General features: G+C 39.6%; 2 protein-coding genes across 4 annotated transcripts in view; both read right to left on the bottom strand.

Moving 5' to 3' along the window:
* LOC102173648 (NEDD4-binding protein 2) overlaps positions 1-2,572 on the bottom strand; it is a 57,378-nt gene extending 54,806 nt beyond the window's left edge. Inside the window, exon 1 of one of the 2 annotated variants that reach the window (XM_018049382.1) lies at positions 2,328-2,572. In XM_018049382.1, coding sequence (XP_017904871.1) covers positions 2,328-2,553 — 226 coding nt within the window. In that variant the 5' untranslated portion in view covers positions 2,554-2,572. The remainder of the gene's footprint in view (positions 1-2,327) is intronic. The other variant, XM_013964594.2, reaches the window with a different exon arrangement.
* On the bottom strand, positions 2,555-18,864 carry LOC108636220. 2 transcript variants are annotated; one of them, XM_018049383.1, is made up of 4 exons: positions 18,290-18,864; positions 13,551-13,628; positions 4,307-4,389; positions 2,555-2,667 (listed from the first exon to the last, which is right to left on the bottom strand). In XM_018049383.1, the coding sequence occupies exons 1-4, from the start codon at positions 18,767-18,769 to the stop codon at positions 2,634-2,636; spliced, it is 675 nt and encodes a 224-aa protein (XP_017904872.1). In that variant the 5' UTR covers positions 18,770-18,864; the 3' UTR covers positions 2,555-2,633. The 2 variants fall into 2 exon arrangements, with proteins under 2 accessions (XP_017904872.1, XP_017904873.1); XM_018049384.1 differs by lacking the exon at positions 4,307-4,389 and having other exon boundaries at positions 2,574-2,667.

Raw genomic sequence — 19,498 nt, 5'->3', positions numbered from 1 at the left:
AAGAAGAATTTTTAAGAAAAAAGTACATGACAGAAAAATCACAAAAGATCAACCAAGAAAATTAATGTGTATATAATGAAAAATAGTATATGTAAAAAGAAGTAAAAGATCACTATATACATAAAACACAGAAGTTTTTACAGTGTTGAGAAAAATTAAAACAATGGTATAAAACAATGAAAAACACACGAACAATTCATACAAGAACTAATAAACAATCATATATAAAAATGTTAACATTTCCCTTTATCTAAAAAAAATAAAACCATTAAAGAAAAGGCAAAATCTTATTCCTAAAATCTTAAAAGAATACCACTCAATGCTGACAAGGCTGTAATGAAACCCTTATACAGTGCTAGTGTCATTACAAATTGGCACATTTATTTTATAAGGTAAATTTATTTTTTAATTAATTTTTATTGGAGTATAGTATAGTTGATTTATAATGTCAGGTTACAGTTTTTGCTGTACAGCAAAGTGCATCAGATATACATATATCCACTCTGTATTTTAATTCTTTTCTAATACAGGTCATTACAGAGTATTGAGAAGAGTTCCCTGTGCTATACAGTAGGTCTTTATTAGTTATCTACTTTATATGTAGTAGTGTGTATATGTCAATCTCAGTCTCCGAATTTATCCATCCCCCCACTTTCACCCCTGGTAACCATATGCCACACCTCTTTAGTAGGCAATTCAGCAATATGTTTCCAAGAGCCAAAAACTGTCCTTACCCTGTGATAGAAGAAAATAAAACTTCGGAATCGGGAAAAAGCCAAAAGACGGAAAAGGTTATTCATACAAAGACGTTCTTTGCAATATTAATTATTCATGTAAAACATAGCTATAATTAAATAAATTAGAGCATAATAACCCAATAGAAAATTAGAAAGCTATTAAAAAATATAAAGACTGCAGCCAACTGAAAAAAATGCTTATATTAGGTTAAGTTTTAAAAGTAGAATATATAACATCATAAATGTTATTATTCAAACTACTCAGAACATCAGTATTTATGAACAGGTATAGAGAAGATCCTGGAAAAGAAAAATGTTTTTTGTTAGGATGTAAGGGTAACATACTGATATTTTCCTTGTACTTCTTCATTGTTATTAGTGTACGTGCAAAAATAAATTTTAAACACACCAAAATTAGGAAATATATGTTGAAGCCACAAGTAAAATTGTAAACACTATTGTTTCTGAGCATCATGTAGACTCCTGAAAACTGGTTTTCTGCATACATAAAAGGATAGATAAGATAGGTTCACATCACAGACTGTGGAATGTAAAAAAAAAAAAAATTGAAGTTTACTCCATTACCAAAATTCCCCAAACCTAGAACAATTTTACTTATACTAATCACGGCCAATAGCAATACTAAAAATCAATATTTAACTTACTCATCCATTTAAATTTGATAGTTTCCGCTGTCTGCAAACATACATCTAAACAATTTATTACAAGTCATTAATAATTTACTGCACTGAAGACTTTATCAAAACAAAACAAAAACTCAATCCTTACTGGGAAAAAAAAGAAAAAGTCCTATGAGGTACATACTATTATTTTTCTCTTTAGCAGATAAGAAAACTGAAACCCAGAGAGGTTAAGAGGTAGAGCTGGAAAATCAACCTAAAGCCAGTTTTAAATCACACTGGTCTATTAGCCTCAACTCTTAATCAGCTCTCATTTCCATAATTATAATTACCTTTTCACTCAATAAGTATTTACTGAGGTCCAAGCGAGTCATTTGGTACTTAGGTGCTGGAGATACAGCAGTACAACAAAACAGCTTTTTTAAATCCCTCTCTTTATAGAGTACTCTAGGTCAACAGCTCTCAACTGGGAATGATTTTGCCCCCCCCAGGGAACATAAGATGATATATAGAGGCATTTTTAACTGTTACAGCTGCAGGGGTCGGGTAGGGGATGTGCCACTGGCATCTGATGGGTACAGGCCAGAGATATTGCTGAACATCCTATGATGCCCAGGAAAGACACTCACAACAAAGAATTATCTGGTCCAAAATGTCAATAGTGCCAACCTTTTCGAGTGGGAAGATAAAAATAAATAAAACGTAAAAGATGAAATCTACACATACATCTTATACCTAGAACTATACATTTCTTGAAAGAAGAAACGATGTTTTATTCTTCTTTATATCCCTCATAATACTACACTTAGTACCTTACCCACAGCGGATTTTCAAAGAATAATGAACAAAATAGAAATAATGTAGTCATTTTCTATATTACTACTGGTCATGGCATAGTACATAAAACCTTTTTATAAAATGCAAAGGGTTCAAACTGAACTTTTCTCACCTTTGAAATCACACTCAGAAAGCATCAAATACACTACATCAGGATCCAGGTCAGAAAACATCTCTGAGACACTGGTGAAGAGTTCTTCCTGATCAACCTTTGTCTCATACACGGAAGGGAGAGTAGCGGTTGGCTCCTCATGACTAGCAACACTGGATACAACTTCCTTAGAGTTTGTGGTCTTCCGAAAAGGATTTCCCCCAAGATTTTTCCTTCTCCTTGGCATTCTGACTTCCAAAACTAAAATGTTTCCCTTTTCTTATTTAAGATGTTTGATATTTAAGTCATACCTCAAAGAAAATAGGGTTAAATATCTTGCACAATCCAGTAGTAAAAGGACCTAAAATAGAAAGCAAGTTGAAACACTCAGACTATAGTTATAGTTCCAGATCTAAAATTGGAATGACATCTTTATTTAACTCTAAAAAAGTACCATCAACTCTGGTGGGCAGCAAAGCCCAAGAGCAGTCAAACAATTTCCCTCTCCAAAATATTCAAGTTTTTCAGGATTGAACATGTTAAAAATTAAGATATTAACAAATGTAATATAGTTTCAGAATGGTGAGTACACTATTTTAGCACAATTACTTCATTTAAAAAAACAACACAGTATTCATAATGAGGATGCCTACTGAACACCTATTTGGATGTCTAATAGGCATCATAAACTTCACATGTCCAAAACTGAGCTCCTTATCACATACTTCACACTTGTTCTTCTTAGTCTTTCCCATCTCAATTAAGGCGACTCTGTCCTTCCAACTGCTCAGGTCAAAAATCTTGGAATAATTCTTGACTCCTCTCATCCCACATCCAATCAGTAAGCCAATTTTGTCAATGCAACCCTCAAAATGTATCCAGAATATGATAATTCCTCACCATTTCCATGGCTACCACAGCCTTGCCTGGATTAGTATAAAAGTCTCTTAACCTCCTTGCTTCTACCCTTGCCCCTTCAGTCTACTGAGCACGACAACTAGAGTGACTCAGTTAAACCACAGGTCAGATCACACCTCTCTTCTGCCAAACTATCCCCTAGCTTCCCATTACACTCAGGATAAAAGTCAGAACCCTTAAAATGGCCTATAACCCAGACATTTTTTACTTTGGTACAGTCATCCCTATTCCTCTTTCCCTTGCTCACGTCACTCGAGCCATACTTCATCTCCTTGTCCTTCAAACCTCAGTCATGCTCCATCTTAGAACTTTTATATTTGGTCCCTTCTACCTAAACTTATTATCCCAGGTATCTAAAAGATGTATTTTCTATCATTACTCAATTGTTACCTTCTCAGGAAGTCAGCTGTCCCACACCACTTATCCTTCTTTCCTTACTTGAATTCTCTCCATAAAACTTACCTTCTAAAATAGTGTATGTGTTTCATCCACTTGTTTTATTTATTACCCATAGTCCAGTAAAATGTAAGCTCCACAAGGGCAAGGACTCATAGATCTGGAGAACTCTGACAATCTACTTGCTTTCTAATGAACAATTCAAATGTAACATTATCTAAAACCAACTGTCTGATATTTTCTCTGAAACCTGCTCTAAACATTTGGTATGGCTATAGTCATCCTCCATCTGTATTCCTGTCTCCTAAATGGTCTCCCTGTTTCTACACCTCTTGTCCCCTACAGTCTATTTTCAATATACTAGCCAAAACGATCTTCACACAACATAAGTCAGAACGAGTTACAGTATGCTTTAAATTCTCAACTGGCTCTCCATATCACTCAGAGTGAAAGCTAAATTTCTTACTATGGCCCACTTCCACTTTTGGCTTTTAATATACTTTTTCCCAAGATATTTGCATTGCTAACTCTTTCACCCCTTCAAATCTTTGTTCAAGTACCACATTCAATGATTTCTTCCTTGATTATCTAATTTAAAGTCATATTCCCCACTTTTTCTTTCCCAATTTCCCTTTTCTGTTAACCACCCATTGCCCTTAACACCTTCTACATTCCATAAAATTTACCTTTTAATTAAATTTATTGTGTCATAGCTCTCTCCATCTTCCAGGACTGCAATGTCAATATGGCAGCCACCAGCCACATGTGCCTATTTAAATTTAAATTAGTTAAAATTAAGTATAATTACATTTTATTTATAAATATCAGATAAAGTAGATTTTAGAGCAAAAAAAAAAAATCAGCAAAGATAGAGAACACTATATAATCATAAAGGATCAGTCTGACAAGAATTCAGAGCAACCCTAAATGTGAAGGCACCAAACAGAGCTACTAAATTAAGTGAAACAAAAATTGACAAAACTAAAAGGAGAAATAGACTAGCTTATAATTATAGTTAGAGACTTCAACACCCCTCTCTCAATAAGAGTCAATAGACATAAGATCAGCAAGGATACAGAATAACACCATCATTTAAGGATCTAATCAACACTTACACACTCCATTCAACAACAACAGCAGAATGCATATCCTTTTCAAGAACCCAAATAACATATACCAAAATAGACCATATCCTAGACTATAAAACAAACCTCAACAAACTTGAAAGAACTGAAATCATATAAAGTATGTTCTCTGACCACAATGAAATCAAACTCAAAATCAATAACAAAAAGATAATACAAAAATCTCCAAACACTTGAAACATAAGTAAAATACTAAATAATCTATGGGTCAAAGAGGAAGTCTCAAGGAAAATTTTAAAACACACAAAAATGAATGAAAATGAAAATATACCATATCAAAATTTGTAAGACACAGCTAAAGCAGCAATGGCAAAACTATAAATTCATACATTAGAAAAGACTAAAACTCTCAAATCAATAATTTAACTTTCCACTACAAGAACCTAGAAAAAGAACAACAAAATAAACCCAAAGCCAGTAGAAGGAAGAGAATAATAAAGACCACAGCAGAAATGAATAAAACTGAAAAGAGAAAAACAATCACTCTAGACCCTGCAGACATCAAAAGACTAAGAGAATACTATGAACCAGTGTACATACAGAAGTCTGACATCTTATAGGAAATATTTATTTCTCAAAAAACACAAATTATCATAACTCACCCAACAGGAAATAGATAAAAAGAAATTTCAGGCCTAAATACCTTCAATGGAGAAGTCTACCATATATGGTCTCTTTCAAAAATAGAAGGAACACTTCTTTTTTTTTTTTTTTTTTTTTTTAGGAACACTTCTTAATTCACTTTATCAAGTCAGTACTGTTACCCTGATACCAAAATCAGACAAAGCAGTACCAGAAAAAAAAAAAAAAAAAAAACTACAAACCAATATCCTTCATGAATACAGACATAAAAATCCTTAAAAAATATTACAAACAGAAATGAGCAATTTATTTTAAAAGAATTATACACCATTATTAAATGAGGTTTATCCCAGAGATATACGGTTTCTTCAATATTCAAAAATCAGTATAACCCATTATATTAATAGGCTAATGAAGAAAACCTTAGTTGCATGAATAAATGAAGGAAAAAAGTGACAAAATTCAATATTCATTCAGGATAAAAACTACCCCCAAAATAGGAATATATGAGAACTTCCTCAAAACCCTACAGGTTATATTTCATTTACTAGTAAAATACTGTATGTTTTCATCCTAAGATTGAGAACAAAGCAAGGATGTCCACTCTCACCACTCTTATGAAATACAACGCTGGAAGTTCTAGCCTATGAAGTAAAGGAAGGAAAGGAAATAAAAGATATACAGATTCAAAAGGAAAAAATAAAACTTTCCTATTTGTAGATGACACAGCTATCTATGTGGAAAATCCCAAGGAATCAATAAAATCTTCAACATGAGTTCAGCAAAGGATACAAGACACAAAATACACAAAAGCAACTGTATTTATATATCCTACCAATGAATATATGAACATTGTAATTAAAATACAATATTATTTACAAATGCTCAAATAATAAAATATTCTGAATAAACCTAACAAAAGACATATATAAGACATATGCTAGAAATACAAAATAGTGATGACAATTTTTGAAAAAGTAGATAAATGGATTTATGAGCTGCTAGATTCAATATAGTAAAGATGTCAACTTTTCTCAAATTGACTTACAGGTTTAGCACAATTCCTATCAAAACTTCAGGAAGATTTTTTCTGGATATAGACAAGATTATTCCTAAACTGAAATGGAAAGACAAAGGAACTAGAAGAGTTTAAACAATTTTGAAAGAGTAAAAGGATTCAGTTGACTCCATTTTAAGACTTACTATAAAGCTACACTTATCAAAACTGTATGGTATCAGTGGAAGGACAGGCATACATACAGATCTGACAACAGATTATAGATTAGGAAACAGAAGAGACCAACATGAATATGCCCAACTGACATCTGACAAAAATGCAAAAGCAATTCAATGGAGAAAATATAACCTTTCAACAAATGGAACTGGAACAAATAGACACCACAGATAGAAAGAGAAAAACCTTGGCCTAAGTCTCACACTTCATTTGAAAAAAAAAAAAAAAAAAACTCAAAATGGATCAAGGACTTAAATCCATAGTACTATAAAACTTTTAGGAAAAAAAAGAAAATCTTAAGGATCTAGGGCTAGGCAAAAACACCAAAAGTATGCTCCATAAAAGGAAAAACTGATTAAACTATACTTTATCCAAACTTAAAACTTTTACTCTGTGAACAATCCTGTTAAGAGTATAAAAAGAAAAGTGACAGGCTGAAAGAAAATATTTGCATACCATGTATCATAGACAAAAGACTAGTATCCAAAATATATAAACAAACTTTATCAGAACTCAAAGTAAAAACAAACAAAAACCAAGTAAGTCAACTAGAAATGGGGGGCGGGGGCAGTGGATTTCACCAAAAGGATATACAAATGGCACACAGGTAGAATTTCAACATCATTAGCCATTAAGTAAATGCAATTTAAAACTACAATGAGATATTATAATACTTACACATCTATTAGGTTGGCAAATATAAATAATAATAACAATAGGAAATCCTGTCAAGGATACAGAGAAATAGGATGGCTCATATGCTGCTGATAGGAATGTAAAATGAAACAACCACTCTGGACAGCAGTCTGGCAGTTTCTTAAACTAAATCTGGAACTACCATACAATTAAGTAATTGCACTTATGGACATTTCTAAGAAATGGAAAATTATGTTTACCCAAAAACCTGCACATAAGTATTTGTAGCAGCTTTATTCATTATAATCAGAAACCAGAAATCAGATGTCCTTCAATGGGTACACAGTTAAACACACTATGTCACTTCTATCCCATGAAGTTAATAGTCAGCAATAAAAAGAAACCTACTATTGGCACACAAGACCTGGATGAAATTGCCGAGAATTAGGCTGAGTAAAAAAAGCCCATCCAAAAGGCTATGTATTGAATGATCCCCATTTGCTTAACATTCTTGAAATGACAGAAATACAGAAATAGAGAATATTAACAGTTGCCAAAGGTTGAGGAGGAGGAAGGAAGAGGGAGTAGCGGATGTGGCTATGAAAAGGAAATTTGAGGGATTTTTGTGGTGATGGAAATGTCCTATATCTTGACTGTATTAATATCAATACCCTGGTTGAGATAATGTAAGTCATTTTGCACATGTTTCTTTCATTGGGGGAACTGGGTGAAGAGCACAGGAGATTTCTCTGTATTATTTATTACAACTGCATGTGACTCTCAGTTCAGTAGCTCAGTCGTGTCTGACTTTTTGCAATCCCATGGACAGCAGCAAAACTGGCTTCCCTGCCCATCACCAATTACCAGAGTTTGCTCAAACTCAAGTCCATCACATCGGTGATGCCATCCAACCATCTCATCTTCTGTTGTCCTTTTCTCCTCCTGCCTTCAATCTTTCCCAGGATCAGGGTCTTTTCAAATGAGTCATTTCTTCAAATCAGGTGGCCAAACTACTGAAGTTTCAGCTTCAGCATCAGTTCCTCCAATGAACACCCAGGACTGGTCTCCTTTAGGATGGACTGGTTGGATCTCCTTGCAGTCCAAGGGACTCTCAAGAGTCTTCTCCAACACCACAGTTCAAAAACATCAATTCTTCAGTGCTCAGCTTTCTTTATAGTCCAACTCTCACATCCATACATGACTACTGGAAAAACCACAGCCTTGAGTAGACGGACCTTTGTTGGCCAAGTAATGTCTTTGCTTTTTAATATGCTGTCAAGGTTGGTCATAACTTTCCTTCTAAGGAGTAAGCGTCTTTTAATTTCACGGCTGCAGTCACCATCTGCAGTGATTCTGGAGCCCAACAAAATAAAGTCTCTGTTTCCATTGTTTCCCCATCTACATGCCATGAAGTGATGGGACCAGATGCCATGATCTTCGTTTTCTGAATGTTGAGCTTTAAGCCAACTTCTTCACTCTCCTCTTTCACTTTCATCAAGAGGCTCTTTAGTTCCTCTTCACTTTCTGCCATAAGGGTGGTGTCATCCGCATATCTGAGGTTATTGATATTTCTCCCAGCAATCTTGATTTCAGCTTGTTTTTCATCCAGCCCAGCATTTCACATGATGTACTCTGCATATAAGTTAAATAAGCAGGGTGACAATATACAGCCTTGATGTATTCCTTTCCTGGTTTGGAATCAGTCTGTTGTTCCATGTCCAGTTCTAACTGTTGCTTTCTGACCTGCATACAGATTTCTCAGAAGGCAGGGAAGGTGGTCTGGTATTCCCATCTCTTTCAGAATTTTCCAGTTTATTGTGATCCACATAGTCAAAAGCTTCGGCATAGTCAATAAAGCAGAAGGAGATGTTTTTCTGGAACTCTTGCTTTTTTGATGATCCAACAGATGTTGCCAATTTGATCTCTGGTTCCTCTGCCTTTTCTAAAACCAGCTTGAACATCTGGAAGTTCATGGTTCCCGTGCTGTTGAAGCCTGGCTTGGAGAATTCTGAGCATTACTTTGCTAGCATGTGAGATGAGTGCAATTGTGTGGTAGTTTGAACATTCTTTGGCATTGCCTTTCTTTGGGACTGGAATGAAAACTGATCTTTTCCAGTCCTGTGGCCACTGCTGAGTTTTCCAAATTTGCTGGCATATTGAGTACAGCACTTTCACAGCATCATCTTCTAGGATTTGAAACAGCTCAACTGGAATTTGACCACCTCCCCTAGCTTTGTTCATAGTGTTGCTTCCTAAGGCCCATTTGACTTCACACTCCAGAATGTCTGGCTCTAGGTGAGTGATCATACCATCGTGATTATCTGGGTGATGAAGATCTTTTTTATATAGTTCTTCTGTGTATTCTTATCACCTCTTCTTTATATCGTCTGCTTCTGTTAGGTCCATACCATGTCTGTCCTTTACTCTATCCAACTCTGCATGAAATGTTCCCTTGGTATCTCTAATTTTCTTGAAGAGATCTCTAGTCTTTCCCATTCTATTGTTTTCCTCTATTTCTTTACAGGATCACTGAGGAAGTCTTTCTTATCTCTCCTTGCTACTCTTTAGAACTCTGCATTCAAATGGGTATGTCTTTACAATCTCAAAAAGTTGTGTAAATCAACAAAAGTTATGTGACTCTATAATCTCAAAAAGTTTAATTTTGAAAAAGAGTATGTAAAACTAAAAATTCAGTTTCTCAGTCATACTTATTACATTTCAAGTGCTCAATAGCTACATGCGGTTGACGACTATCATATCCCATGTGAACTTTTCCATAAGCACTGTTCTAGAATATAAGTTCCGTGAGGCAAATGAATATCTCGTTTTAGAAAGTTAAGAAGTTTTATTTACAGAAAGTACAGACTGAAGGCCATAAAGAAAAAGAAGTACTAAACACATCTAGCCACATTTAAATATAAAGTATCTCTAGATCAAGAAAAAAGTTAAAATATGTGAGGTGAGGTGAAGTCGCTCAGTCATGTCCGACTCTTGTGACCCCCTAGATTGCAGCCTACCAGGCTCCTCCATCCATGGGATTTTCCAGGCAAGAGTACTAGAGTGGGTTGCCATTTCTTTCTCCAGAGGATTTTCCCAACCCAGGGATAGAACCCGGGTCTCCCACATTGTAGGCAGACGCTTTACCGTCTGAGCCACCAGGGAAGCCTTAAAATATGTATAACATATAGTAACTGTTTTCAATTTCTTCCCCTTCATCCTTTCTTAAACATGATTTTGCCCCACCATTTCTACCACTATACTAAAAATTGCTCATATCTAAATCACCAGTAACCAATGTGGATGATAAAAGTCAAAGATAAAAGGTCTAATCCACCAGGGAGGGACGAAGTCACTCAGTCCTGTCCAACTCTTAGCAACCCCATCGACTGCAGCCCACCAGACTCCTCCATCCATGGGATTTTCCAGGCAAGAGTACTGGAGTGGGGTGCCATTGCCTTCTCCAAATCCACCAGGAAGATAAAGCAATTCTTTTGTATTCAACTAGTAAAAGCCCTCTGTCTGTAACTATTATAACAAGGAGGTTCCCACCTCAGCCACTACCCCGCTCCTCACACACATATAGAGGAGAGGAAGGAGAAAGAAAACAGGAGAGAAAAAGCAGTAATAACATAAAAGATTTGAGTCATGTAAGTATAACTTGACTTAGTATCTAAATAACACCAAATCCAATAACCACAGAATATTATTTTCAAGGTCACATAGAATTATGCTAGAATCAATAGCAAAAATGTAACTAGAAAACCAAATTATATGAAAATTAAGAAACATACATCAATGTATCAAAGACGAACTCATTATGTAAATTACATATTAATATTGATTTTAAAAGAATTATTAACTATAAAATATTTTAAACAAATAAAAACATTATACATCCATATTTGTAGATACAATTAAAGTCATGCATAGAAGAGCATACAAATGCATATATTAGAAAAGGCTAAAAATAATCAATGATCTAAAGAAGATTTATTGAATTTTTATAGCTCCAGAAACTATATGCAAAATACCCTATCTACTCTGTACACCCCAATATGACTGATTGTACATAAACTGTATCCGTGCCCTACTCAATCATTTCTTTCCTACCAACTACCTCCCACCAAAAAGTCTCTATCCTCTCCTACCTTTAAAGATTCTAATTCTAAAAAGTTCAAATTCCTGTGCTGGAAAAACTGTTTGCAATCTGATTCCTCAATGCATCCTGAATTATTAACTCAGAATTCTTAACTGAGTTAATAGGAGAATTCTTAACTCAGACTATCCAAACTCCCAGTATTCCCTAAGCAGTTTGTTTCTTAAAAGCAGTTTACATTTACTGTTTCAACTTGCCACTTTCTGCTGACTTCTTGATCCAGTGTAATCTGTCCCCTGCATCTAATAGTTTTTCTCTGGCTGCCCCTTCTCAGTTTCCATCATTGATCTCTCTTCTGTTTGCTCTTTCAAGTATAATTGCTACCCTGGGTTCCATTCCCAACCATCTGCTCCACCACTTTTTTCTAGGTCCATCCAAACCCACTGCTTCAATACCTATGACTCTAGCTAAGAACTCTCTCCCAACTCCAACATAGTTAACTGCCTTGAGGTAGGAGATAAGATAGGCCCTTGGGCTGGATAGTTGGTGTTTGTCAAGCAGAGTAAAACTGAAGCTCTGTTTCCCCCAGACAAACCAATGATAAAAGCTACCAGCAAAAGCTGAGCTCTGTTGAAGTGAACAGATAAGATAACCGCTCCTGAGTCAAGGAAAACTTCCTTGTCTGCACATGAGTGGGAAGGCTCCTTGGGGGGTCAAAAAAGGAGAGAGCACCACCCCTTAATAAGTGTGGACACACCCCCACAGACCTCTGAGGTGGAATCCAACTTAGCAAAAAGTTGCACACACATGTTGGAGAAGGTCCTAGGACAGGTCAGATGGGAAAAAAGAAACAAGATAATTCACCAAAGGTAAACAAAGACCTTGAAAGACTATCCTATATAAGTGATTTAAATCAACTCTTCACTGTACTCCTTCTCACACACTTACTCTCCCAATGTGTATTTCTGCCTTGTGTGTGTGTGCACGCTCGGTCTTACTTCAGTCTTATATCAACAAGTTTAAAATAAACAAGTGTGCTCTCCCACTTGTGGTGCTGTGTCTCTAATAATAAACTTTTATCTGGTTTTTTTTTTTTCCAGTTTTTGCCTCCTTGAAATATTCTTGCTTTCACACAGGAGCAAGAGTCAGGGCCATTTTGCTTCTAGACACCAACCCCTGGTAGTCTAGTGGTTTTCTAGCCTGGTTTTCATCAGGCTGCTGCTGCTGCCTCTAAGTCGCTTCAGTCATGTCCAACTCTGTGTGACCCCACAGATGGCAGCCCACCAGGCTCCCCCGTCCCTGGGATTCTCCTGGCAAGAACACTGGAGTGGGTTGCCATTTCCTTCTCCAATGCATGAAAGTGAAAAGTGAAAGTGAAGTCGCTCAGTCGTGCCCGACTCTTAGCGACCCCATGGACTGCAGCCCACCAGGCTCCTCCATCCATGGGATTTTCCAGGCAAGAGTAATAGAGTGGGGTCTCATCCAGGCTGCTGCTGATGCTGCTGCTAAGTCACTTCAGTTGTGTCCAACTCTGTGCGACCCCATAGACGGCAGCCTATCAGGCTCCCCCGTCCCTGGGATTCTCCAGGCAAGAACACTGGAGTGGGTTGCCATTTCCACATTCAATTCTTAGGCAGGGAACAAGATCTCTCTTCAGGACTATTCACTGATGCCTCTGTGAGTTCAGCCTCACAGACATATCTACTTGGACACTACTTAGGCACTTCAGTCCTGAGAGTTCCAACTTAAAATGCTTCAATGACTCTACAGCTCTCAAGACCAAGTTACAACTTTCCAATTGTAAAGCATTCAAGGACTTCTATGATTTGACCTCTTACCTACCCCTACCCATCTCTTCCTCTAGTCTTCCTCAGGTACTCTCTGCTTCCCCTATATCTAATTATTTGTTTCCCAAAGTAGACCACTTCACATCTCTGTGCCTCACACATGTTCCTGCAAAAGTCCCTCTACCCCAACCTACCCAACCCTTATATCTTGGCTCAAGTAACTTTCTTTCAAGAAAGTTTTCCACTATCCCAAAGTCTAATTTACACAGAGCTGCTACTGCACCTTAAATATACCTCTGTCTTAGCATCTGCATACTTATTTGTTTAGACTGCTAGTCTATAAGCATCTCACAATATGTTCTTATTTAGCAAACAAGAGCTTAATAAATATTTGTTATATACCAGCACAAACCAAAAAGTCAATTTAGTTCTTTAAAATATTGGACTTACCATTTCAGTAGCTTGACTACTCAGGTCCATAATACAGGGCATCTCTTTCCCATGAATAAAATATCTAGGAAAACAAATCTGAAATTAGAAGGGTGGTTAAGATTCAGAATGAATATTCTTTGCCCAGAACTCCTTCTCCCTTACTCCACCAGGGGCCTAATTTCTGCTAATAGACCCCTGGCCAAATAAGTAAGCACATCACATGATTTAGGCTGAACTAGGCATATACCTCATCCCCTCAGCTGCAGGAATTGGTCAAGGGACAGGCACGTGACCAAATCTACCTAGAGCCTCTGATGGGAGTGGCTAAGTCAATGCTCAGGAACCAGGTCCCAACATATGGAGAAGCATACCGCAGGAGGAGAGATGGTGCCAGTGTCACAGATGATAAGCACAGAAAGGACTGGGAATTCCCTGAGAGTCCAGTGGTTAGGACTCTGCGCTTTCACTGCCAACTCTGACCCTGGTCAGGGAACTAAGATCTGCATCTTTATATGTAAAGATATATTTAATTAAAGCTGTAAATAAGGACCTACATAGTATGCCTTTCCTACTTAGAAAACTTGCATCTATCAGATAGGTCTTTCTCTTCCCTACTAGATAAACCGCAATATTACTATTTAATTCCCTTTAATACAATCTACACAAACCACATCTCTTTTCTTTCATGGCTACAGCATGTGGGATCTTTTAATGATGTGGGATCAACCCATGCCCCCAGCAGTGGAAGGGAGAAGTCTTAGCCACTGGAAAGCCAGGGAAATTCCTCATGTCATGGTTTAAGGTAGTCAATTTACTTCTTTCTTTTGTTACACTCTAACCAGGACGGGGTGAGATGACAATGAGCAATTACAATGAGAATGCAGAATGCTAGGGAAAGTAGAGGACTGGCTTCCCAGGAGAGGCATCACCTCTATGGAGATCTGAAAGATATGTATGAGTTAACAAAACCAAAGGGGAGGGAAGCAGGGAGCAAGGGAAGGCATTCCAGACAGAGGAAAGCTTCTGTACTCAAGTAGACTTAACAAACTTGGCATCTTGAGAGAGAAATGAAGTAACTGAATATGACTAACATATTGAGGGCAAAAGGAAAAAGTGACAGAGGATGAAGAAGTTAACAGATGCCAGATCATGATCCTGAAAGCCAAATTAAGAAGTTCAGACTTTATCCTGAAGGCAATTAAAAGCCACACACACACAAAAGGTTTTGACCTGAGGAGTTAAGGGTTTAAATGTGTTAGATTACTCCAGCTACAGTGGGATAAAGTGGATGGGAAGGAAAGACTGCAAGCAGGGATAACCATTTAGGAGGCTACTGTGGCAATCCAAGTAAGAGATGATGCTAACCACTGAGTAGGATGGTAGCCTGGAAATGGAAAAAAGATACAGATTCAAGAGATATTAAGGAGACGGGGCTTCCCTGGCAGTCCAGTAGTTAAGACTCCAAGCTGCCACTGCAGGGAACATGAAGGTCAGCGAATGAAGATCCTGTAGGCCTCACAATGTGGCCAAAAAAGGAGAGATACTAAGGAGCAAAAATCTAACAGGGCTCAGTGATCTATTAGAAAATGAAAAGAAGGAAAGGAACAGCCCAGATTTCTGCCAAGTTATTATTAGCAGTGCCTACTATTTATCAAATTCTTACCACATATGCATTATCTCATATAATCTTCCCCTAGGAAGAAGAGGTAGCTTGTTTCATATTTTTGTTTTGAGGCTGGGAAAGGGAAGGTTGATAATAACTATAGTTTGGGATATGCTCAGTCTGAGTCACCTGTGAGAGAATACAAATGAACGTGTTATGAAGGTAGATGATAACCTGAGTCAATTTATCAAGAAATAGCTCTGGGTTGGAGATATAAGAATTATCTACATATAGACAGTAACTGGGAGAAATATTTTTTAAGAGTAAATATTTTCTTTAACTCTGAACTTCTACTGCTGGGGGCTTGGGTTCAATCCCTGGTTGGGGAACTAAGATTCCACATGCCATGTAGCGAGGTCAAAAAAAGAATAGAAAAAAAAATCTCCTTTATTCATGCTAATATTTATTTAATACCTACACAACTATAGCTTTGGAACTAGAATTAAGGGGGAAAAAATGAGTAAAATTCAGTGAAACTCACACCTACTATAGGGAGGAGGTAACTCCATATAGCAGTACGTGGATAGTGGAAATACTACGTTAAAGGTTCAGAGGTAATATGATAAGTATGTGATTATCTCTGCTGGGGGAAGAAAGCAAAGCAAACTTGACAACATATACCACCTAAATTTTGAAGTAGGTCAGCAGAGAGTTTAAGAGGAGGAAGGCAGGGAGAACAGTGAAGACACTACAGCCAGAAGAAACAAATTCGAAGACAAAAGCAAAATTTTTTTAAAAGACAGCCTGCTTCAGAACAGAAAAATTAAATATTATTCACATCAGTCTCCCAAGCTAATTCTTAAATTTAATAAACAGAGCGAACATATTTTTAAAAATTTTAAAGACACATGGGGAAAGTTCATTCTAATAAATACTATATCATATTAAAGAAACATTGTAAGATTAAATGATACAGCTACAAAAATCCAATAAAAGATGGAAGGATCATTATTAAAAGTTAAGAGTCCAGATATAATCCTAATGACATTTGGCTTACTCATTGTCTGGCATTGTAAATATATATTTTAAAAAAATTCAATCTCTTTAATTCCTAATAAAACTACTACCACAGGCATTTAATAATGTGATCTGCTAAGATCCAATGTTTGATCTAAAAAAACTGAAATTCTTCCCAAGACTTACAATGTGAGTTTGCATATAAAAAGCTGAATAGAAGGCAAAGATGGTAGCTCTTTTCTAAAATTCACATTAACTTATAAATGGTTACTGCTTTGCATATCAAAAGATGCATAACCATAGATAATCATGAAGAAAAGGGAGATTTCAAGAGAAAATCCTCACACAGTATTTAAAAAATGCCCCTTGAGTGATACTATTTATTTAGCCTCTATTGTGTACAGATACTACGCCTACTTCAATAAAGAGAAAACATTCCATAACTTAAGCCCACTTTTTCAATGAAGTCCAGTATTCAGTCCTCTTTACTACCCCCTTCAAAGCAGCTAAAGTCAACAGGTGCACAAATTGACATTCGTTAAGTACTAAATGCTGATTTGTCCCGGGTTTTGTTTTATATGTCTTTTTTCATGAACTAAAGTGTAGCATTCTTATAGAAAAGCAGCCATTTCTTTCCTATTCTTTTCACCATCTCCATCACTGTAGCCCCCACACCCCGCCGTCCTAGCACAGCCACTTGAATAATAAAGCTCTGGCAAAGGAACAAAAAAATGTTTATTTAATTTGACCTTGCAAAACGGGCAAAGTTAGAAAACTGAACCACGCTGTTTATCAAAACACAAACACACGACGTTTACATTTCTTAACGCTTTTAAGAATTCTTTCATTGAAAATTGAAAGATGAGGGTTAAAATGAGTTACAAAAGAGAGCCAGGCGTTTGAGAGAAAAACAATGGAAATAATAAAAACAGAATGAAAAGGATGCTGTTGAGATGAAAAAAAAAAAAACAAACATTTTTTAAAGTGGGGGGCGAGAGGCAGCTGCAAATCAGTCACTGTTTTCTGAGAAGGCAGGTTCATCTCCAAGATTTTCTTCTCTGAGCTCAACCAATCTCCACCTTTTCTGAGTTATCCAGTCTCCAGGCAAGCAGCGCTTCTTGATTGGCTTAAAGATGCCGAGTAGAAAAACCAGCCAATCCTGCCTTGAAATCAGAACTGTGCTATGGAGACATTACAACCACTGCATGGCGAGAATGTGTACAAACCTGTCCGTGCCACAAATATCAGATTCTAGTTCTAAAGATTGTTGCAGAAAAGAAGATTCTTCCAAGCCAACACTGAGCGTGATCTGGCATTTACATTTTTTTAAATTACTCTCTCTCTTTCTGAGAGAGAGACAAAAGAAAAATTTAAAAAAAAAAAAAAAAAAAAAAAGGTACCACGTTCTAACCAAAAGAGCTTAAGCAATAAACTGCCCCGGGTCGGATGACTTACTCTACCCAAGACGGATTTTCAAAGGGACCTCTCTGGAGAGTCCGGATCACAGTAGGGCTCAGGAGTCAGTGAGGATCAAAGTTGCCGCGGGGGAGGGTGGTATGGACGACGATCAAAGAGACACAGATACCAGTAACCGGGAATGCCTCCCCACAGTACCCAAAATCAGAACTTGCGGAGTGAGAGGCTGTGTTTGAAACTGAAGTGAGTAAATAAAACGGCTGTGCTAGGGCTACGTGCTCCGGAGGGTGGCCCCAAGTTCCAAGAAGGTTCCGCCTGGGAAAGCCGAAGGAGCTCGGAGGGCCGCCAGGTCAGGTCCCAACGGGAACTAACAGGGAAGCCCCGGGGGGCGAGAGGGGTGTGTCAAAGGCCCGGAGGCCCGCTGGGGCTGGGAGGCCAGAAAGCGGCCACTGCCTCCGCCTTCGCCTTCGCCCGACCTCGGGCGGCGAGCCAGGGCCCGCCTCTCACCGACGCCTCACTTCCCTTCCGCCAGGGCGACCGGGCCCGCGGGCCAAACTAGAGACGGCCGCGCCGGACCTCCACGTCCGGGGGTTGGGGTTTCGGTCGCAGCGCCTCCCGCTGCTGCCTCAGGCCCTCCGCTCGGGTTTGGGGACCCCGGGGTCCCCTTCTTCCCGACCCTCAGCCCAGCCCCGCCGCTCCGCCTCCCACCCGCCGCCTTTACCTGCTCCAGAAGCAGGCGGAGGGCGTCGAGGCCGGGGCCGCGTCGTCGAGTGTGCGACGCGGGTCCGCAGCCCTTTCCCGCCGCCACCACAGCGCTCTCCGGCGCGGCGCAGGGCTGGCGCGCGCGACGGCCGCCGGGGGGAGACGCGCGGCCGGCGCCTGGCGGGGAGACACTGCCGCTCTCCGTCCGGCCGGGGAAGAGCAGCCTCACAGCAGCTAGCCGCGAGAGGGCGGGTGGGCGGCCGAATGGGGAGGGGTCTCGGAGAGCAGGGAAGGGCTGCCACGTCGCCCAGGTGGATCGCTGCTCTCCGCCTCCCCCGCCCCCGCCGGCTTCGGGCCGCGACCTCTGGTTCGTCCTCGGGCTCAGGTGGGGCGCGTGGGCCCGCCCTGCCTTGGCGGCCCCGGTGACCCCGGCCCGCAGGCTCCCGCCTCTCCGTCTCCCCTCAGTGAGCCGGTCCCGGCCTGGCCCGTTCTGCCGCATCGGGCCCGCCTTCCCCCGCCTCGGGCGAAAGCCTGACGTGTTTCCCCCTTCCCTTGTCGTGGGGTCACATGGAGGAGCAAGCCCTTTCCAATGTGTCGGGTTTTCGAGGAAGGCGGGAGTCGTTGTGAGCTAGTGAACGTAGCAATAGGGGCCTGAAATTTCTCCGGAAATAAACCGCGATAACCACAGCCGTGCCTAAGCCTCTTTCACTCTCTCCCAATCCCCCAAAGCAAAAATAGAAACACAAGGTCGTACTCGCTGGTCGGGGCGGGCCCGCCAGGTCGCGGGTCCCGGCAGCAAGTTGAGAACGACCGCGAGGTGGACCAGGCGGCCTCGGCGTAGCCTAACTGGGCAGTTGACTCTGGGCGAGCGAGGCCACGGCGGCGGCTGGCGCGCGAACCCCGCCTCCGCGCGCGCCGCGCTGTCCGCGGGAGGTTTCCGGGCGCGCGGCCCGCTGCTCCTCTGCGCGCTCGGGAGTCGGACGCGGCGTGGCCGCTTTGGAGCCGGGAGACAAAGAGGTCGGCGGCGGTCGCGGCAGGGACGGAGGTCTGCGTAGTACCAACCGGCGCGGCCCATGTGCCTTCTGAACAAGCTGACGGAAGCACAAAAACACAGAGCCTGTTTGCTACATAGGACCGCAGGCGCTGACCTTTGCCCTGCTTAGAGCTTCAGTGTTCAGGTGCCGAGAAAAAGCAACGAGGTTTTCTTCGCTTTTGCGATCACTGTGTT

The sequence above is a fragment of the Capra hircus genome, chromosome 6 (assembly GCF_001704415.2).
Source record: "Capra hircus breed San Clemente chromosome 6, ASM170441v1, whole genome shotgun sequence".
NCBI classification, from domain to species: domain Eukaryota; kingdom Metazoa; phylum Chordata; class Mammalia; order Artiodactyla; family Bovidae; genus Capra; species Capra hircus.
The sequence above is the reverse complement of the archived record's forward strand: the minus strand, read 5'-3'. Positions and strand labels throughout refer to the sequence as shown.